This window comes from Ambystoma mexicanum, chromosome 11 (genome assembly GCF_040938575.1).
Source record: "Ambystoma mexicanum isolate Mex_15411 chromosome 11, UKY_AmexF1_1, whole genome shotgun sequence".
Classification (NCBI taxonomy): domain Eukaryota; kingdom Metazoa; phylum Chordata; class Amphibia; order Caudata; family Ambystomatidae; genus Ambystoma; species Ambystoma mexicanum.
The window spans coordinates 459752838-459775799 of NC_090934.1; the positions used below are offsets into that span (position 1 = coordinate 459752838).

Here is a 22962-nt window from a genome sequence, read left to right on the forward strand (position 1 = left end):
CGCAATTTGCGGTACCGTAATTAGCGCCTTCCCCATTCCCATTATGCCCTATGGGGCAAAAATGGGAATGGGGAAGGGCAATGGTGGAAGGGGGAATTACCGCCCCGCCAACCTTGGAATGGGGCGGTAATTCCCCTTTCTGCCAAGGCGGTGCCGGTATTTTACCGGCATGAACCATGGCGCTAATAGCGCCATGGTTCTCCGCCATCCGTGTAATGAGGCCCATAGTTTTAATTGTATCAGTTAGCTTCAGCGTATCCGTGAGAAAGGGACGTGGGCCGCGCAGAAAAGGTGGGGGCAGTTGGTGCTCGCTGGGTACGTCGCTGGAGAGCACAGAGGAGACTTTGTATTGCTGAATTGAGGCTTAGTCCAAAGATGGAGTTGAAGGCGCACAAAATGGAGTCCAAGTGTATCTTGCAATAGCCCCACCTTTGCTCCAGCCGAGGCCTTGTTCCTCACGGCAGCAAAAGGGCGATGGAGGCGTCCTCAAGTAGTGCAAGAGTAAGTGGTTAATTTCGCGTAGAATGTATGGGGGGGCTAATTCACCCCTTCCTTCCTTTCACCGCCAACATGATGAGTGTTCTTACGTGGCCATATTGGTCTACATTGATGCAGCCAGTGTGGACATGTTTTATTGCAATGGAATGCCTGCTTCCTTTTCTACTGGAATTAGGAACAAAGACAACATGTTGAGTGCGCTTATGTGGTTATAGTGGACTACATTTGGGGTGCCAGTCACGGCATGTTTTCGAACAGTGGCATAGATTATTTTACTGGTACTGTGAGCCAAGACAATGTGATGAGTGTTCTTACATGAGCATACTTGCCTATATTGTTGCAGCCAGTCTGAGCATGTTATCTGACAGAGGTATAGCATTTCTTACTGGCATTATAAGTGAAGCTAACAGGAGTATGTTCTTATGTGCGGATACTAGCATATATTGGCAGAGGCACATGCGATTTCAAAACTGGACTAACATGACATTTTCTTTGAAAAATGTACCCCCAAAATGGGAGCTCAAATGTACTCCCGTTGGGGTGCCAATGTGGGTAACTAATCTTTGCCACACTATATCAAATGTTACAAAGTAACAGGAATAAATGATGCATAGAAAAGTGGAAGTCTGACTTCAGCTGAGATTCCATCCTCTCTAAAAGTAAAACCAGGGCAACATTTTGTGATTACATTATGGAGCAAACAATACAATTGCAAATGGAAATAAAATGGGTATCTAGGTTTGTCTTGATCTCTCGCTCTCGATCTCTCTGGAGGTGTGTGTGTCTATGCGTGCAACGAATTGTGAGTGCTATCTTCTGGCAGGGTGTAGCCTCAGTTGAACAACATCAGCTTTTCAGCCATCGATGCATTCTTGTTACATTGTAAGAATTGTGCAGAATGTCAAAGAGACGCATTACAAATGCTTCCCACAACTCTAAACAAGGGTGAATTTGACGGAGGATTTCGGTGGCTAATTTACATATACATCGTGTCCCATATTTCTATTCTGCCCACTAATGATGTGTTCAATGTTCGAAAAAATAAACGACGTGTAAAAGCCACTCTTTTATAAACACAAAAACAAATAAAACATTACAGCAGCAATGCACAATTGGGTCAAGACGCATAAATGAAGGGTTGCAAGAGATCTTATTTACCTTTAAATAAAATGTGGGTTAACTTTGTGGGACTGTCAGTAGGAGGCGTGGCTCCAGGGAACGCTGTTTTAAGTATGTGAAAAGAAAGCTGCCTGCGTCAAAACATATAAAGTATATCATTTGCTTAAAGGCAGATATCTTTAAAGCAACAGGGAACCAGTTTCTACACACGAGGTGGCAATTCAGGCTTTTGCCCTCCCAGTGGCAATAGAATGTGTACAATTGTCCATGCCTTTCTCCAATTTCTGAACACTACAAATGGAGCGCTTCAGGACACCTTTAACTATGAATGGAGTCTCCAGCCCCGAATATTTTCACTGTGTTTAATATGCCTCCTTCATGTACTGCATACTATTAATCTTCCAGGATGCATGCAACCCACGCTACTGATAGTGGGCTTAAATCCGTATGGTAGAACCTAAGGTATATTTTTATTCATTGCTTTGTAAAGACTGAATATGTGCGATTTTTCTGTCTTTTCCTTTCCTTAAATAGATTATGCTACAGATCAAAGACCTTGTACTTGAAATAAATGTGAACTGCACTTGGGACAGCCTCTCCATCTATGATGATGAAAACTTAACACAGCCTCTTTTCGGCAATTACTGTACCAAGCCTACACAAAGGTTTACCTCTTCGAAGAACACACTCCGTCTTGCATTCCACAGTGACGGCACCAGGGAGTACAGAGGTTTTTTGGCAACATATCAGTTCGGTAAGCCTTCGCAAGAGTTATATCATAGTTATTGTTTATGTAGAGTTATAATAGTGATCGTCCATACGGCGCCAAATTACCACAGGGCACAGTTAAAGGCATGTTTATTCTATTTATAAATAGAGTCAAACTTCAATCCCTTTTAGAAGGCCCTCAAGTGTTTTTTATGTTCCAATATCTGCAGCTAAGGTACGGTCAGGATAGTCCTGACCCACGCGGCACGTTTCAGGTATGTTTTGTACAATCTATGTGTGGCCTTGGAGACTGCCATAACTCTCCAAAGGCTCAAATGTGCACAACGTTTCTGTGCAAAGTAATCTTTTCAGACTGATTATTGTAATGTTGGTCTTCTAGAAACATTCAGCACCTTTCAGATTGCTATATATGAAAGTATTCCCTGCCCGTTTTTGTGCATGTTGGCGACATCAATCTGAATTTCAATTCAGGGGCCATTTTGGCCCTAGAACCACAACAGGCAGTGGCTACTTCAAATAGTACCACCACAACAGTTCCAGCGTTTTAACTTTGGCAATGAAATTCTTCGAAAGAAAATTTTTTTGGATGTCTGTCATGTTTAAAGTCTTAAGCCAGTGGAGCAGTAACCTGGAAAGACTCCAGATGAGACTTGTCATCATCACTCTGTGCCCACCTCATCAAGAGTACAGATGTGTGCCTTCCAGCTGAGGAACTGTATCCTGTGTAAGGGAACTAGGAGGGTAATCGGTCATATCGGCCCATTACCCAATGGCAAATCAACTATCATTGGATAGTGTATTGGTTGGCCTACAGGGAACCCTGTAGATATCTCGAAGAGCCTTTATGCCCTGGGTCTCTGCAGAGAAGATACCCTATTGTTCTCCTTCTCTAAGCCTCCCTCTCAGACACCCCACCCCATCCTCCCGTCTCCCCTCATAGCTCAAAGACTTCCATTATGTTATTCCTCACTCTTAACAAATGTTTGTGCCAGTTTATATTGTGTTTAGCTACTATTTAATCCCTGTATAGGAACAGATCTATTTTAAAATTCACTTTGTGTGCCCAGTTTTCAAAATACTGTTGGCTAGGGAACAATATGCAATACGGCATCACATGTCCGGGGTCACTTTCGGGTCCCAGTCCACCCCTGCTTGGGCCAGTGCTTCTGGACTTTGATCTAGTGACTCCATGTAAATGTCCGCCGGCAGGTAGTTCCAGTCCGTTCAAGTAGCTGCAAGAAAACACGTGTTCAGTATTCTACGATGCTTCTGACAGCCTCTTCCCACTTTCTTCCAGACCAGAAGCTGTGAGGCACTATTGTAGTAATGAACCATTAAACCTCTACTAGCAGCTTGTGGTGACAGATCAATGGTAACTAATCGTTTACTGTTGATCAAACAATACTGATAATTCATGAAATTGTATGTGTGTATTATGCCCTTACTGTGCTATGCCATATACCACTATGCTTCGTTGCCTTCGGTAGAGCTTAGCCCTGCCATTCACCAGTTGCTGATGTAGGTCATTCAAGAAAGCCAGAAGTGCTTCTGTTTCTTATTGAGATTAATGAGACGCTTGTGTTGTAATGGATTAATATAGTAAAACCTATGTGAATGCTTGCTGCTTGCTTTGTGCTTCACCTAGGTAAAAGCCGGACATAAGCCCAGACATAATTGTGTATCCATTGAGTGTTCCAAAATTGTTCTCAAACTATTTATTACAAGCTAAATTATTTCTCAACCAAATATTAAACATATGTGTATGTAAAACGTTTACACTTATTCTAACAGATTATCAAGAAGGCACACATGTCTGCTTTTTGGCTACATTTTGGCTCTCTGGAATAAATTCTTCTCAATCGCTTTTGTGGTCGTCATACTCTTTATGGTACTCATTATGAGTTCGGCAGTATGTGGAAAAAGTGGCAGCAATAGACTTAGCTTCACTTTCATCACTCTGCCGAATTAAGTATACCAGAAAATAGGCACTAATTCTGCTGGCGGAATTAGCGCCGGCAGAATTAGCGCTTGTTAAAATACTACCGACATTCAGCAGAATTAACCCCAACAGTAATTTCGCCGGTGAAACTAGCGCCATGGGGAAAAATGGTCATTCTGCCAAAATACTGCAAAAAATGCACAGTAATTCCACCAAAAACACAATGTAGTTACCTCTGGTGATGGAAATCAAGCCACAGGTGCACACAATCCACTCAGAAAAGATACATAAGGCCCACAGTTTCCCCAAGCACACTTACCAACACCGTGCTGTCACTAGCAGTTGCAAACTTGGAAATGCAGCAACTCTTGCTTTACCTTGAGCTGCAGAGGCTGGAACATCACCACAGAGAACATGGAGCGGAGAGGCGAAGGAGATGCCATGCAAATCGAGCGTCCATTCCCCGGGTCAGCACATCACCCTGAGCAATAACAGATGGCCAACTGATAACCCTGTACGTCCTCAACAGGAATACCATCACTGACCAGCTCTTCCTCATCCAGGAAAACATTCAGAATAGGATCAATATCCAAACCACCTTTCCACAGGTACTGAAGCTTGTATTGGTACCGAACTTCCTACTGGCACCTACCAGAACACTGTGGGCATGCTCTATGGCATGTCTCAGCCCACTTTATCAGTTGTGCTTGGGCAGGTGGTCAAAGCACTCTTCCGGAATGCACCCTAGCACATCTCCCTGCCCACCGCCCCAACACAGATAAAGGCCCCAAAGGTACGATTTTACTCAGCAGCCCACCTGCCCAATGTTGCTGAAGCTCTGGAATGCACCCATGTGTTGTTGGTGGCCCCCCATGCAGCAGAAGAGGTACACCACATTAGAAAGCTGTACGATTCAATAAATGTACCAGTGACCTGCAATGCTGACCTCACAACGCCAAGGTCCTTCAGAACAGCACACTGCCTGCGAGCATGGAGAGCCACAGAGGGCAATGGACATGGATACTGGGTTATTACAAGTGCCATCACACAGTTGCATCACAAGTTAAAATCTACGTGAAGGGGGACCATTAAAACGACTAATAAATGGATTCCCTGTCAAGGACCTGTGCATGCATGACCTGCCCTCTCCCCTCATACATTACATCTACCAACATGGCCCTGCAGAACAATGCAGTAGCATGACAGCAATGCATATTGCATATTGCTCAAGCAAGTAATTTGATTTACAAAGAGAAGACAACAGGCACCATAATGCATAGGGAGCATACATACCCAGTGAATGGCACAGTTCAACACAGCACAATGATAAGGATGGCAGGTAAGCTTCAAACCATGTATGTAATATCACAACAGTTGGACCTGAGACACATAAACATGCACAACCACAACCAAATGCCCATCAGTGCTCATGCAAGACTGCACTGCATAGGGCCACCACAGATGGTCACAGAAAATCACATTACAGGTGATGAATGTAACAACTGGTGTTTGTAAGATGTGTGCACCGGGTATCTCTAAGTGACAATACATAGGTACGCCCCCTAGCATATGACACAACATGCAATGTAAGGGATGTACAACCATGTTGTACAACAATGCCTGATAACCGAGTGTTCATCAACATGCCGTGAAAAATGCCACCTATCTTCATTTTGCTGTTACTAACACATGTGACCTTTGCCCTTGCAAGTGACTCTGGATACCCCCAGTGTCCAAGGCTGATGACACCTGTGTGCAATCCGCATAAACCACAGGAGTTGGCCTACAATGAGGCAAACACCTGGACCAAGCTGTGCATCGAGCAGATCTCCGGCCTACTGAAGGGACATTTCTGGTGTTTTCCCCCTGGCTGCTGGTGCCCTGATATACAGGCCAGAGAAGGTTGGAAAAATCTTCATCGTCTGTGCCAAGCTTCACAACATGGTCATCCAGCGGCATGTCCCTCTACCCCCTTTAGAGGAGGGTCCCATCACCATCTATTCTGGGCATTGGCACCTCTGGGCAAAGAAGACACCCTGGAGCACAGCAAGACACTCAGACTGGTTTCAAAAAGTCATCAGGTTTATTTCTTCCAGCAAGCACATCATACAGCTTACAGGACATCTTTGGGACTCCGCTAAAATCACTAGACTCACTCTCCTTTTTATACACTTTAGGAGGTGAGGTAATGGCCTGATCAGAAGCACAACCCCTTTCCTACCTGTGATTTGCTGACTTATATGACATGATTAATGTACAACCCCTCTTCCTGCGTGTGCTTCATCTGCCTATCTGCCACTCAGACCCAGTCTAGACCGGTTTTATTCAATCATTTTCCCCACCATTGTCCACTGTATGAACTTTTATAAAAAACTGCCAGTGAGCTCATCATGAGTTAGCAAAAAATCGAACATTTTGTATGCTAAAGAAAGCATCCCTATTAGAGTGCCTGACCCTGTCTCAAACCCAAAATGGATGCCAATATTACAAAATGCCTGACCAACCTATGTTTACTTAAAACTTGGTAGCTGCTCCGAATTGAATCTAGTTTCTTTGACAATCTATCATAACATGTACTACATGACACATTCTCTACTGCACATAACGTTTTGACTCCAAAAAATAGATTGTCTTCCAAAGCGCTTTCCTTGAAGGCACTACAATTATGATTTCTGTAACATTTAAAGTCATTGATCACCCCAACAATTTATCTACATTTGGTTTGAGGGAGAGTGGGTCTATCTTCATTAAATTCAGTTTAAGAGGGAGGTGGGACTCATTCCTTTACACTCCCCCCTCTGTATAGTATTTAGTCATCTACTCAATACAACAGAACTATACCCATGTCCACCCTCCTCAATTTTCAATGTACCTACACACTTCTAGACAATTGACTTTAACCTAAGAGGTATCCTAACACATTTCTACAATGTTATACTCTCCTAGTCTAAACATGTATGTGTCCCTAGAAACTACTTTTATTTACTTTTATCTGAGCCCCACCTCCATTCCCCAATTTACATTTAACTTACTATATGCCTCAGCTAGTTTTACAGCCACTATGAGACTCAAGAGATCAAGCTTTGAGGTAACCCATTAGCCCATTGTCTGCACACATTTTGGCCATATTGTGACTCATATTCCACATTCTTTCTGCCACTCCCACCCCATGACATTTTCTGTCCTTGCTCCCATTCTCTGGCCCATGGCGATCTTCAATTTTTTATTTTTTAAAGTTCTGTTTTTTTTTTGTTTTTACTGGTACATCTTCCACCCGACTCATCTCGGTTTAGCATCCGCAGACCGACTGTGTCCTGTTGATTTTGTCCTCTTTTTATGCTGCCTTGCAGCAAGCCCTTTGGCCCTTTAATTAAAGGCCAGTCCTTTTGAATTTCATTGTCTCTTTTTTCCATAGAGCACTCATATTCATTGTTCGTATGTCCGTCAAATGTCAATAAGAGGGGACATATTAGCATGGGAACACAAGGATGGGGGAGTCTTTTGCAGAAATATTTAGAACAAATATAATTTGCAATTGGGCATGTGGTTGGGTTCCTCAGTGACTTCTCTCTCCTCACATGGTTATGTGCTTTCAATCTCCTGAGGCATACAGGTCCCTCGTTGTCCATCTGTAATATAAAACTGAATGAGTTTCCTTTGACAAATAAGTATGTCTCTATTATCAATACATTTTTTCTCAACCCAACCCCTTAAAACCCTTTTTGTGTGTTCTGTCAAAATTCACCTGAAAACTTAATTTTAGACAATATTGTTTTTCTTTTTGAACATCCCTGCCTCACAGACAAAGCTACAATTATACATTTTGATTCTTTGTGTATGAAAACTATTTTCTCTCCAATTTGTGTACATATTGTCATTTATCTTACTGTATGTGGTAAACCAGCTGGAACCTTATTTGTTTATAATAAACATATTCAGTTTGTGTCTATATTGTTAGGCAATCAATACATTTGCCTATATCCCCATTGTTCTCTGCCCTTATGTCATCTTGGCTTTCTCTTTATACATATTATATATGTCCCTTCATATAGAGACACTTGAAATAATACATAATCAATACAAACAACATCTCAAGAAAGGCATGCCATTGTCTTCTCTATCTGCTAGGCACATCCATAGCAAATGAAGACATCTTTTATCACAGATCCCTGTTCTCTGTTTAAAAATCGAAATAGAGACAAAAGTAATTTGGGTACTGGAAAGTGGGTCAAGTTTCTTCCTGACCTAAACTTTTTCTCCTTGCTTCTAAAAAATATTATATTAAAAATGTTCAGCCCATTTAAATCACAGGCTTTCCCTAATTCATTGGTGCACTAAACAATAACACTTTTCACTAGCCCTGTTCAATGCTATGGCTAGTCCATAAGTATTTTTCTCTGCTTTGCTGTAAATGCTTTCCCCTAAACTGTAAATGCTTCCTGCTATACTGTAAACGCTTGCCGCTTAGCTGTAAATGCTTCCTGCTATGCTGTAAATGCTTAATTCTGCCTTGCTTTGCCATCTTTCTCCCAATCGCGTTGGACCATGGTCTTTTTCATATGTGCTTTGTTTTCATCCTGTTGAGACAAATAAAACATTTTGCTGCACATTATCTCCTCTTTAACCCACTATGCTTAAATTAGTCTACCCCTGTTCTTCTAGACTATGGCATCAATTCTTACTATGTGCCTTCATATTATATAATAAAACAACATTTTTGCCTATTCTAAACATTTTTCTATGTATGTTTAAACTCTGACCTTGTTGGCGTTCTACCAACTATTAGAATTTATAAAAGGTTACCCACCTGTCATCTGAATGTCTTCTATGTCCTGTGTTTGTCTGAAGTGCCATGCTTGTATCTATATGCTACTCTATTCACCTGATTGCACCTATCTTGGGAAAGCAATGGCTACACAATTGAAGACACTGTGTCTCTGTCTGTCTCTTTTTCTTTTACTCACCTGGGCCCTATTACTTTTGATAATGATCAACAGTGTGTCCACACGCTGTGGTGTGAACCATTGCTTACCTGCGTCATGATATACTGTCTCTTCCCCTATTTAAGGCCATGCCGACATTCCTCTTATGTTCACGCAATGTTCATGATTTTCATCTGTAAATTAAACCAATATCCTTACATACACTTAAAAAATTATAGTTTACTTACACTTCTATTTTCCCCTTGAATTGTCTCTTGTACAAAATTGTCCTTGTCTGGTTAACCCAATTTTGGTCAACCATGCCCCTTTTTGTTCCCATTTACTTCCTTTTGCTTTTTTATTGCTCTGCGCAATTATTTCAGTGTTGGCCTTTAACCCTCATTAATACCGTTTATTTTCTATTTTTTTTAATTCCATTTTATGCTCCCTCTTTAGTTCTCTATTCATTCAATCATTCATCCAATAATTTCTTCATTTATTTTTCTCTTTCATTCATTTTTTATTTATTTATTTACACTTTTCATCTCCCCCTCCCCCATGCACTTGCGCTTTCTCAATGTCACTGGGCCTACACATGTGTATGAGCACGATAAAAATAAAATATCAATATCAATATCAGAAAGTGCCTTTTACACATATACCACACATTTTTCATAACACACTCTCCTCCAGAGACTGCTAATTTCTTACTAGTCAAAAAACTTAATTTATAGTCAATAAACATCCTCAACCTTCTAATATTCATTCACCACCTTTCTGTCTTTGCTGCATGGACATACAGTCCCAGTGTCTACAACTAGAACAAATATTGTTCTTCCGTTGTCATGTTAATTCTCTGCACTTTTTAAGACATAGGGCCTCATTACGAGGAAGGCGGTAGGGGGTTAACGGGGCCGGCCCCATTAACCCCTAGATGGTCCCGTCATTAACGGGCCCCTTGTTAGCATGCTCCCCATTCCCATTGAGCCCTATGGGGGCTCGAATGGGAATAGGGATGCACAGGGTCAAGGTTCCCTGAATGGGGAAATACCGGGCCCTCTGATCGGAATGGCCTGTTATTTCCTCATTCAGGAAACCCAGACCCGGTACCCGGAATGGGGGTAGCCATGCCGCAAATTGCGGCATGGCTACCTCCTTCCTCGTAATGAGGCCCATAGTGCCACTAACAATTCTGAACACATCAAGTCACCCTATGAGGCTGTCCTAATGTGGATGCACACATTCCTCTGTTTTTGTAAAATCATTTCTTCCTGTTAAACCCAACACTTTCATTCCTACGTGTCATTGTTTATTTTATGTTTGCACATTGCTGAGCCTGCATGTGGGATCACTTACTTGCCCTCTGCAGTAAATTTGTTTTGCACCTTTCCTAAGCTGCTGTACCTGCTGCACTCCCAGCCCTCATGTCTGATACAGTGGCTGATCCTGGGCAAAAAAAACTCCCTTGATTTGTGAGTTGTATACTAGGGACATACTGTCCCCCTCTCAAGAGTTGCCTATTCCTGCATGGATCCTTGGCTCCTACACCTGCGTGCAAGGTGCTCTAACATACCTCATGTCCAATCTGCAGGAGGTCTCCTAATGTGCCCCTCCTGCATGTTTTGACTATTCTTTTGCATGCTTTGAAACCCCCTGGGTTACTCTGGAAATGTCTGCTATCATTCTAGAGGCCTCTACCTCGGAACCTTCCCCTACCCTGTGGTATGAATCCATTATTCCATTGATCAAACTGCCTTTGGTTATTCACCTGCGGCATGCTTGCTGTTTACTGTTAACCTAATTTGTCTCCACTAGTCAACATTGCCCCTTCAATGGCGCACTAGGATAGAATTTTCTGCACTGGCTTTGCCTCTTTGCTTTTCCTAATATCGTCATTCTTGTGATTCTTTTCCTGCAAAAGCCTGCAATAATGCTCGATGGTCAGCTGTATCTCTGACCATGGTTTTATCTCCATACCCACTAACTTCTTGAGCTGTTTCTGTAATGGGTCCGGCAGCCCTTGGCATAGTATATGATAGAACACAGGTATAGATTTCCCACAAGCCTAATGTGTCTCCAAAGCTTGCTGCTCTTGAAAAGTCAGAACATAAACAAGCAGATCATCCCCTTCTTGCATCTGTTTCATCATTATAGCTCCCATATTTGAAGTGTCCAGATAAAGCACTCTAAGTGCTTTTCAAACAGCTGTTCTGTAATTATTGAACAGAGCTCCATTATGAGCTGTGTTAAACCATGGTAACACTAAAACATCCTACCCTTGACCAATATGCCATCAGCCCTATTCCTCAAGAATAGTAGATAGAAGACCATTACTGTCTCTTGTAGCTAATGTGCCTCTTCCTATCATTTTTTCTAGTTCATATATCCATTTCCTAGCGCCACAATTATACTCAAAAGTTTGCATCTTATTTTGCCCTTATCCATCCTTCAAATGTGTATAATATGGTCTAGCTCCTCTTTTCTATACTAAAGGAAGCTTTGAAATCTCAAACACCCCTTCATCTCATCTGCCTTTGTCTGCGCATCATAGGGACAATGGCTCTGCACCCTGTTTCTCTCAAAAGATTCTCCCCTTCTTGATCTGACATATTTCTCTCCTCAACTAATGTCACACTTGTCATTCTGGTCTCTATTTTAAAACACCCTGTCTATAGACAAGGCTCTCATGCTTGAGGGAGAACAAGCCTCTCACTTTTACAGTCTGCATTGGTGCAAGCTGTTCATTCAAAAAACTTATATAGATACAAAGATAAAAGATATATAATACCAACTATACACACATTTCTCACTAGCCCAATAGGGTGGAAAATTTCCTGGTACTGTTCGTCCTGAAAAAAATTGACACAGTACTCGTCTAAGTTCTATTACACAAAACAGTTTAATTTATTCATATCAAAAGATTCCATTCCATAAAAAAGATTTTTCATTAAAAAATAAAACTGGTTTCATAAAAACATCAAAGGCTGAAGGTTACCATGTGTGCTTATCATTGGTAAATCACAAACAACAACAAATCACAATTTAAAAACACAGATGACCATAAATACAACATAAAACAAATGTGTCTCTGAACACAATATACCAACATGTTTCTGTTTTTTTTTGTCATAAATGACTGAACATTCTTCGGGGAAAAAATCTTTAGAATGTAGATTCCTTCAACACCAATAGACAAGGGTCGGAAGATATCATGAATGAGATGCATATAAAACACGAAAAAAATAAAAAAATAACCACCCTTACTAAAAGCTGGGAGAATAAGCTAACAAATAACAAATACCCAACCAACACTGTAACAAATCAGTGTGGTGAGCCCACAAATTGGATACAACATGTATACCAATTCAAATGAACACATAGAGCCATTACCTCAAAATGGTACTTTGTCTCTGGCACCTTCACTCTTTGGTCAGTCACCCGGTACTCATAAATTCAAGCACCATAATCGATGAATGATGCTCACAAGCAGTGACATAACACAAAATGTGGGGGCCTCCCTGCAAGCCCTTCTGAGCCCCCCCAACTCAGCAACAAATCACGGTTCGTGCTACACACTGGGCAGGCCTAGATTATCACGCTTGCACAATACGCATGAACGTGCTGCTGAAGGGGTATGCCGCACACTGTACTAGGAGAAAGATATCAATATGTGTTTTAATGCAATCAATATACAGCACACTTTGAGAATAAGCGTCTAAAAAGCCAGAGTGTTTGCAATTGTTTTGTAGGGTAACACCAATCCAATACACGCTAGTCACTAACAGTGCACAGGAACATGAATGCTTTGCTATTAAAAATTGTCATGGCACATTGAAACAGGTCCCACTGGCTGCACAATGTAGACCAGTGTAGACAGGTCCTAACACTACAGTAAAGCAGGCCAGGCCATATTTAGACATACCTAGACTGGTTGCACAAAAATGGCAGTCGAAGCAATAAGACTCATCAAGAAGAAAGCACACACTGAAGCCTGGATCTCTGCTGCCTCCAACAACACGGCCAAACTCTTTAAAATCTGCATGGAACTGGTCAATCCTGTTGCGGTCTCCATCTCTCCTGTTCCCTCCCAGGCCCTCTGCATGGCTCTGGCCTCGCACTTCTGTGCTAAAACTCAGGACATTTTGTCAACTATCTCCCCTTCCTCTCCCTCTTCCTCTCTCAGCCTCTCTTTGGCCATCTCTACCTCTCCTCCTCCTTTCTCCTCTTTCTCTCTGACAACACCTGACAAGGTTTCGAGACAAGTCTGATCCATGAAAGTGTCATCCAAACAGCTGCTCCCCTGCTCCTCCAGAACCATCAAGGACCATATTGACACGCTTGCTGTACCTTGGCCGATATCTGTAATCAGTCTTTCATCACTGGAACGTTCCCCTCTCCAAATAAGCACTCCCTTGTTCACCCACTCTTCAAGAAGCCGTCTGCCGATCCTACCTGTCAGGCAAACTATCGCCCAATCTCCATCACCCCTTTCCTGGGCAAACTCTTGGAAAAAAGCTGCCCATTTCCCAGCTTACTCTCCACAATGAATCTGTTGGTTGTCTCCATGGCCATCAGTCTGGCGTCAAAGCTGCCAGAGGAACAGAAACTTCTCTCCTGAACGCCCGTGAAGATCTGCTCTCTAACCTTGATTCCAGCCTTCCTTCTGTCCTAATCCTCCTTGATCTTCCCTCTACTTTCGACACAGTGAACCACGCCATCCTGATCAACCCACTATGTGAGAACCTGGACATCAAGGATCAGGCTCTGTAGTGGCTGACCTCCTTCCTCTTGGACTGCACCTACCATGTCCAACTTGGTCCCTTTCTCTCTGCCACCTCTCTCTCTACCTGTGGCATTCCCCAGGGCTCTATCCTCTCACCCTAGTTTTTCAACCTCTACTTGGCCCCTTTGGCCTACCTGATCTCTACCTTATCCTCTAACTTTCAGTGTTAAGTGGATGGCACTCAGCTTTCCTTCAGGCTCCTTTCATCTCTTGCTCATTCCTGACTGTCTATCCGTGATTCAGGATTGGTGCACCTCCAACAATTTCTACCTTAGTGCCATTAAGATGGCGACCCTTCTCATTGGGACCCCTGCGTTCCCTCTCTCACTCTGGCCACCCACCTTGGGCCCTCTTCCTTTGCCATCCTGCAAGGCAAAAAACCTTTTGTCATCATCGACTCCACTCTCTCTTTCTCTCCTTGCATCTTGGACGTCGCCAAGAAGTCTCACTACCTACCAGCTGCTCCTCCTCAAAGGGACTCTTCCCTTTCTCACTTTCCCCCAGAAGCTCACTGTCTCCAGAGCCCTGTTTCTCTCTAGGCTGGGCTACTGCAACAGCCTCTTTCTCAAGCTGCCTTCCTCTACTTTCTGCCCTCTGCAACTAATCCAGAACAGGACAGCAAGACTTATCCTTGGCCACAAGCCCAGGGATCATATCTCTACAGCCCTGAAATCTCTCCACTGGCTCCCGGTGGTTGCAAGAATCAAGTTCAAGACCCTTTGCATTGTCCACAAAGCTTTCCGGGATCGGGCCCACACCACATCCAATGCTCTCTTCCAAAATACCATTTTTATCTAGCCCTTCCCCCCCCTACCTCCAACTCTCTAAGGGCTAGATGCTTCTTTAGGCAGAGAGTGGGGCTAGATCTCTCTCGTCTGCAAATGCCTCCCTCTGGAATGGCCTTCCTGCCCCTCTCAAACGTGAGCGGACCACCTGATGTTACGGAAGCAGCTCAAAACTTTCCTCTTCTCCTCTGCTTTCGCTCTCTCCCTCCCCTGCTGACCTACCTGTCTGCTGTACTGACTGGTTGCTTAGCGAGTCTCACTGAGCCCAGGCTCTTTCTTGATCAGTCACCCTTGCACTGCCTTCAGCCTACCATGCACTTAGGGACTGTAACTGTAACCCTACAGTCCCTTGTTATCCTTGCACTATCCAGAGCCGCACTGTCCTGGCTGCACTTACTAGGAGCCTTGCAGCCCTGTTTTCCCCTCCCTTCTTCCTTGCACTTCCCCCCTTCCCCTTGCATTTCTCATTCTCACACTTGCACAATTTGAATGACACATGAACTAGTAAGATCATTTGTCTTTTCCACCCTCTCTCTTCACTCCATTGCTTGTCGCGCCAAGAAACACTTGTGTACAGGCGTGTTATAATACACTTATATCATATAATTTTATCACAGATGCTCCAAAATATATACAATGCTGCAGTAAGAAATGGCTAGACTGGCAGCACCCAAATGCCAATCTAGCCAGGTAATTACACTTAGAAGGACTGCGCAGTAAAAAGAAAAGTCATACAAACTGAGGAATAACTAGACTGGCTGCACCGGAATGCCTCTCTAGCCACTAATACCACATATCATGCCTGCTTAGGCTGGACATGGACAACCATTATGATTTATCGCACAATCCCACCACCCACAGATCCCCTCTCCCTCTTATGCCCTACCCCAACCTCCAAAATCAGCTGCTTGTCCCTCTTCCTTGTCCCAGAACTTACGTTTGAGGCTCCTTGCCTCATAGGTAAGTACTGGGATGAGGAAGCGTGGCATTAGGAGTAATGAAGATACAGGTAGCTAAGTCAGGGATTACCTCCATGTACCTCTACTTCATCCCATAATGCCTCATACACAAGTAATGCCTCCTACGCAAGTACAGGGACAAGGAAGAATAGGGCTAGGAGTAATGATGATTACCAATAAGTAATTAAGGCATTAAACACAAGTAGCGGCTTAACAATATTCAGTTGACTGGGCTGCAGCACTCACCCCTAGAAATGTTGGGCTATGTTGACTCAACCTGGCTGACTTTCAGAGAAGTTGCCGAACAGAACAGGAGACATATGTTAAACGGCACCTGGGTTTCGCTGTTAACAAGGGCCTATCAGTTACTAACGTAAAGCATTTCACTGTTAGTACCTGCATTCAAATGCCACATTTTTTAGACAATTGAAATTGTGATGTGGGCTTAGTACTTTCATGCCAGGGAAGTGTAGATAGGGAACAGGGGATCGTTCATTCTCACATCAGTTCATAAGTGGGTGCTTTCACACTTAAAGTAGAGAATTAACTGCTTGTAACATTGAAGCTGTACTAGAATAGTCTCATTAAAAAGCGTAAAGAAGTTAGATGCCCCCACACAAATAAGTTTGCCTCCCCCACCACCCATGAAGTTAGCGCCTCTCCCAACATTTGAAGGATCAGCCCCCTGAAATGTAGGTTTTGTTGTGCCCCTGAATACAAGCACAAACACCATTCACCATATACACGCATGCACACCCAGCCATCCTTACATTTAAGTGGGCACTCTTTCACCATACAGGCACACCCAGGCAGCCATTCATACATTTAAGTGTGCACCCTTTCACCCTGCAGGTACACTCAGACAGCCACCCATACATTTAAGTATGCACCCTTTCACTGTACACGCACACACGCACACCCAGTTACACATACATTTGTGTGCACCCTTTCACCATACACTCACACAGGCAGCCACCTCACCACCACACCACACATCATGGGGTTGAGGGGAGCCCTATTGCTTCAAAAAGAAATTGGGCCTCAGTATAAGTTTGTCGGTCCGGTAACAACAGTACCAGTAAGCTTGCCGGTACCGTTGTTACCGACCGGCAAACTACGAGTTCTGCTCGCGGGTGCCTTCCCACAGGCAAGGTCTGACTTGTTAGGCGCACCAGCACCCGCCAGCCGAGCGTGTTGGATGCACGAGCAGCATTCTGATTGGTGCCGGTGCATCCAAGCTCCCCATTGCCATTGGAATATGGGGATCAAATGGGAATGAAGAGCATTTTTTCCTGGCGCCTGTGAATGGTCAATTACTGGGTCTGGTGGAGCCGTAATGATCCGGTAATTGCACATTCGCGGGTGCTGCAAAAAAGCGCAAATTGGGTGGCAGTCTGCCAGTTTTACCGTCGAGGCTACGGCCAAACTTGTAATGAAGCGGATTTTTTCGTTTGAAATCACTCTGACTTCATAAAGAAATGATTGACTGAACCATAAATGAAATAATTTCTTTATGAAGGCAGAGTGACTTCAAAAATAAACTATTTCATTTTGTAGTCATAGGGCTCCCTCACCCCATGACATGGAGGCCTCCAGCCTGGGGTCTTCCATGTCATGGGGTAAGGGGAGCCCTCGGACTTCAAAAAGAATGTTTCTTTTTGTAGTCACTCCGTCTTCATAAAGACATTATTTCTGTTACAGAAATAATGTCTTTATGCAGGCAAAGTGATTTCAAAAAGAGATTAAAAAAAAAGATTTTGAAAAAATATTTGTTTAAATTTATTTTCCAAGTGGGGCCCCCTCCTAGGACATGTGCTAGCGGGGCCCCCACACCGTGGGGGCTGCGGGGCCCCTGTTACGCCAGTGCTCACAAGTAGCATGCAAACACACAGATAACTGCAGAAAACATTGAAAGAACCCTTGTCACTGTCTCCCCATATAGGTCATATATCTATCAAGGTATACCTTAAAAGAGACACCAGAGTAGTGATGCACCACACATCCACCGCTGTACCTGAATGTTGAACTGGACTGGTGACACGTCCGTTGAGCCACGCAAGATACTGGACACATCAAGGGAACATTGCCCTTCCACTGTTAATAGACACTAGTGTATCAATCACTTGGTAGTCCTGAGTCCGAGAGTATGCAGTCACTTCACTGTGGACTTTCACCTAAAAAGCAGGGGAACATCACTTGTACTTAACCTACGTCTAACAGTATCTAAACAAAGACCCATTACACTTACTTCTTTACGTATTAGACGGAGAACCCTTAATGTAGCTGGCCACGGCATCCAAACCCACTATCAAATGCAGAGGAATCCCAAAACTAGGCTAATGTTTTTAAACACTGTGATATTACTCTGCCCACTTTGCTTCGTTCATATAATGAGAACCTATTAATGCACATCTCTTGGTATTACACAATGCGGATCCTGAAGTTCTGTGCATTGTCTCACATCGCCAACACGCCTGCCACTAAGCTGGTGCTGTGTAAAAATTCCTAATAGAGGCCTTTTACTGTACCAAGTATCAACTTTAGCCTACCAGCTAGGCACTCACTTGTTTGCAAATTGTAACTTTCCCCATTACTCCTAAATATTTTCTCTGTTTAATCAACTTTTGACCTATGCAATCTGTTGTGTTGGATTTGGGTTTCTATAGGGGTCAAAAGTGAACTACTTTTTAAAAACTTTTCTTCATTTTTTGCAGCAAATAAAATTTTTATCAACATTTAAACTACGCAAACTTTTTACTTTGATTCATAGCATATATTTATCTCATTTATTTTCATAATAGCACATTTACGCTTTCTGGCTTGGTGCCAATGTTTTCTTAAAACTCAATAAAATGCATTCTCATTCAATAAATGCATTTTCTGCAATACTTCAATATGTATACACAAATATGCAGTGCACAACACAATTATTTGCACACAATGCAGGAGTGTTGCATTCATAACTCTCTTTATCATGAGCCAATGAGGTTAAATCTGCAGTAAGATATAATTACTGTTCTTCATTCTTGCTTGCATACTGCAAGAATCTCAATTTTTCTAAATTTAAATATGCACAATTCTGCCCTTACTAGGTTTTCCAAAAGGGACCAACTATTGTCTATGTCAGCTAGCTTTTTAACTGTGTGTGTTTTTTCTCATGTCAGTGCATCTACATAAATACCTCCCATTTTTCATGCATCTACATGAATGTCTTTCCATTTGTATTCATCTGTATGTATACCTTCTTGTGTGCATGCTTCTGCATGCTTTCTTTCATTATTCACTGTTTCCCTTGTGGTAAAATATAAAGATTTCATTTCCACCTATTATTGACCATATTTTGTCAACTAACAAAATTGCGTATTGATCCATTTATCCTTTTTCTCTCTAAAGATATTTGCTGTGCCTACCTCAATGACATTTACTATCATTTTGACCTGTTTTTTGCTGTATCTTGCACACATAAACACAATTTGATTCTCAGCTACACCTTTCTCAACTAGTGTGATACTTTTTTTCTGATTTTATTTCCAAATGTGTTCAAAATTCTCAGACATAATATATTTGGCACTGGAAATACTTCTCCCTGTCTTGACACCTGTCCACTGTATTTCAATACACTGTTTTAACCTTGCATGTGTTTACACTTCAAACTACCATTATAGTGCACTATTCCTTAATCATGGCGCACATAAAAACCCATTATTTAAAAAATACCATGCCTCCTTCTCTCCTCATATTGTAGCGCATAACACTACATAACCTATAAATGCTTTTCATAATGCGTTTATCAAAAGGCATTCATTGTCAGTTAGCTTTAACATGACCGAGGCACTGCCCTCCAAATGAGACACAGTTTATGCAACAAGTGTTCAAACAATATGTGATTTCCATCATTGTTTCACCACATAATTTAGTCAACCTCTTATACTTTAAAAACAGCTTCTGTAATTGTTTAAACACTCTCTCAGCATGGCTTTCAACTTCAACTAGCCACTTTTCCTTAATTTCCAAAAACATCAATTCTTTCACATATATAATCATTAAAGAGTTATCTTGCTATGTTCTCAAACAGAGGCTTTCTTCTCTCTCATCTGTTAATTTAACCATTACTCAATGTCATGTCTTTCGCACACACAGTTCTGAACCACATTACATTTAAAAGTCTGTTTGCTGCGAACATAGCTTATCTCATCTAACTGCGTAGGTTGTGAAGCAAACACTTATTTATTTCTGCAACAATGCACAGATATCTTGGCACTCTGCCAACTATGCGCTTCTAAAATAAATCTCTTCTCGCTGGCCAAGAGCCCTGTAAATCCAGTGAGGTTCTGTACCATACAAAGTTTGTTAGCTTCTTTAAGAGATTAACCTTCTGTCTCCTTGCGTTTTTCTACTGCAGAGCTTTTTCAAAGTGCTTATGTATTTTTGGAAGACACAAATCATTCTTAAAAAAGCATACTTTCTCTGTCCTTCGTTTCTGACTAGCCAAATGCGAAATGCTATCATGTAAAGTTATTTGGACAGCTCAGCTGGACTATTTTTGGCTAATAAAAAAAGTAACTCCGTACTGGCTGGATTTGGGTTTCTATAGGGGTTGAAAGTGAACTACTTTTTTTCAAACTTTTCTTAATTTTTTCACCAAATATAATTTTTATCAAAATTTAAACAACGCTAACTTGTTTACTTTGATTCATAACATATATTTATCTCATTTCTTTTCATAATAGAACATTTAAGTTTTCTGGCTTGGTGCCAATGTTTTCTTAAAACTCAATACTCAATAAAATGCATTCTCATTCAATAAAATGCATTCTCTGCATTACTTCAATATGTACACACAAATGTACCGTACACAACACACAACACATAAAACAAGATAGATAAACAAACAAACACACTCGGCCAGCCACATACATTTTCCTCTACTGTCTTTTCTCTAAGACCAATCTTGCCCCCTAATCAATACCACATAAAGAGTTTAAATCAACCTCTTTAAGGCTGTCTTTAAACAGAACTTGTCGTCTATGCGTCCACTATGGGACTTTAGGTTTAAGATTTCTTCTTATCCGTTCTTTAAAAAGCAGGAATAGGGCGTAACCTCTTATCGTGGCATTCTCTCCTCATGATACCTCTATTGCTTGGCCACGCTCAAGTCAATGTCTCAATAATTCAATTGTTTGGCCTCTCCCAAGTCAATTGCTCAATATATACAACACTCATTGTTTCTTAAATTACTTTTACAACACCTTCCCGTTACATTCTAAGCTGCTAAATACATTCATTTGTCCCCAAAAAATCCTGAGGGGCGTCCCCCACAAGCAATAAAAATTGTTTGTAAAAGCTGTTCAAACATTAACTAAAAATATATTTCTTCTAAAAGTGGTCTCAAAGGATGACTTTAAAGGTTTTTCTAAAAATGTTCAGTTTGGTTTTCCCCCTAAAATGTGTCTCCCAAAAATCGGAAAATAAATAATTTTTTTTGAACACCCTCAAAAAATCCCTAATTTAAAAATGTTAGGGAAGTTTTCCAAAAATAACTTTGAAATAATTTTTCTTGGAAGACATTCTCCTCTCCAACCCTCAGGTGCCAAGGCCCTCTGCTATGCTATCAGGCCTGTAAGTCTCTCTCTCTTTTCCCCTCTTCCAGGCCTCATAGCATGCTTTTACCTTATCTTCCAGGTGTAGTTCATAGTCTGGAGACATCAACTCAGGACTGCTGGCATGGCTCGCCAAATGTAGAGGAGAGTCCCATCACCCTCTCTCCTGGGCCTTGGCACCTCTGGGCAAAGAAGACACTCTGGAGCAAAGCAGGACACTCAGACTGGTTTCAATAAGTCATCAGGTGTATTTCTTCCAGCAGGCACATCATACAGCTTACAGGACATCTCTGGGACTCTGCTAAAATCACTGGGCTCACCCTCCTTTTTATATACTTTAAGAGGTGAGGTAATGACCTGATCAGAAGCACAACCCCTTTCCTGCCTGTGATTTGTTGACTTATATGGCATGATTAATGTACAACCCCTCTTCCTGCTTGTGATTTGTTGGCCTATCTGCCACTCAGACCCAGTCTAAACCGGTTTTATCCAATCATTCTACCCACAGTTGTCCACTGTATGAACTTTTATTAAAAAAAAACTGCCAGTGAGCTCATCAAGAGTTAGCAAAGAATCAACCATTTTGTATGCTAAAGCAAGCATCGATATTAGAGTGCCTGACTATGTCTCAAACCCAAAATGGCTGCCCATATTACTAAATGCCTGACCAACCTATGTTTACTTAAAACTTGGTACCTGCTCCGATTTGAATCTAGTTTCTTTAATAATGTATCATAACATGTACTACCTGATACATTCTCTACTGCACATGATGTTTTGACTTAAAAAAATAGATCATCTTCCAAAGTGGTTTCCTAAAAGGCACTACAATTATGATTTCTGTAACATTCAAAGTCATTGATCAATCCAACAAGTTTTCTATGTTCAGTTTGAGAGGGAGTGGGTCTATCTTCATTACATTCCATTTAGGAGGGAGGGGGGATTCATTCCTTTACACCGCTGATGACAACATGCCTCCCGTACATACTGCAGTGTGCAATTTAAAAAAAAAAAACACATTTCTTAGCACCAGCTTCATTTTACATAGCCTCACATTAATAAGTTCATTCTCACTCAAAACGCATCATCCTTGAATGTGTTCAAGTTTACATGTGTTTTATTTAGAATTGTGCAAAACACTCAAGCCTTCATACCTCCCTCAAATCTCAACACCCATGTTCTCCCTTTTCCCTTAAATGCCAACAACCATGCTGTCCCATCCCTCTCATATCCCAACACCCATACCGTGACACCTCCCTCAAGCCCCAACACCAATTCCCTCAGACTTCTCAATACCCATGATCTCCCTTGTGCCCTGTGAAATAGTCCAATCACAAACAGTGTCATTTTCATTCAGGCAGTTCATGCTGTGAAAAGGCCACATTTCTCCGGGAGCTGCAACATTGTTTCCCAGCCAATGAGCCCTCTGTGGGGGTGAAAGAGGTGGTTGGTTCTGACTCCTTACCGAGGATGTGCTGGAGGGTCAGGAATGTGGTGCTCTGCATGGATTTTGCAAATGGAAATATGCCCTTGGTGAGCTTCCTCATCTTCTGGCCCACAACAGTAATGACTGCACTTCCAACTGACAATTATGGGCAATGCTGGCCCATGGACCAGGCAATCCGATG

The 22962-nt window shown here is 42.1% G+C and overlaps 1 protein-coding gene and 1 long non-coding RNA gene across 2 annotated transcripts in view; one reads left to right on the forward strand and one right to left on the reverse strand.

Annotated features, from left to right (window-relative positions):
• Positions 1 to 3055, forward strand: part of LOC138505005 (embryonic protein UVS.2-like) — an 867764-nt gene extending 864709 nt beyond the window's left edge. Inside the window, exons 10-11 of the mRNA XM_069625363.1 lie at positions 2152 to 2371; positions 2952 to 3055. Coding sequence (XP_069481464.1) covers positions 2152 to 2371; positions 2952 to 3055 — 324 coding nt within the window. The remainder of the gene's footprint in view (positions 1 to 2151; positions 2372 to 2951) is intronic.
• A 3312-nt stretch (positions 3056 to 6367) lies between these two features.
• Positions 6368 to 22962, reverse strand: part of LOC138503513 (uncharacterized) — a 266305-nt gene continuing 249710 nt past the window's right edge. Inside the window, exon 4 of the long non-coding RNA XR_011279652.1 lies at positions 6368 to 7914. This is a non-coding gene — a long non-coding RNA (uncharacterized lncRNA). The remainder of the gene's footprint in view (positions 7915 to 22962) is intronic.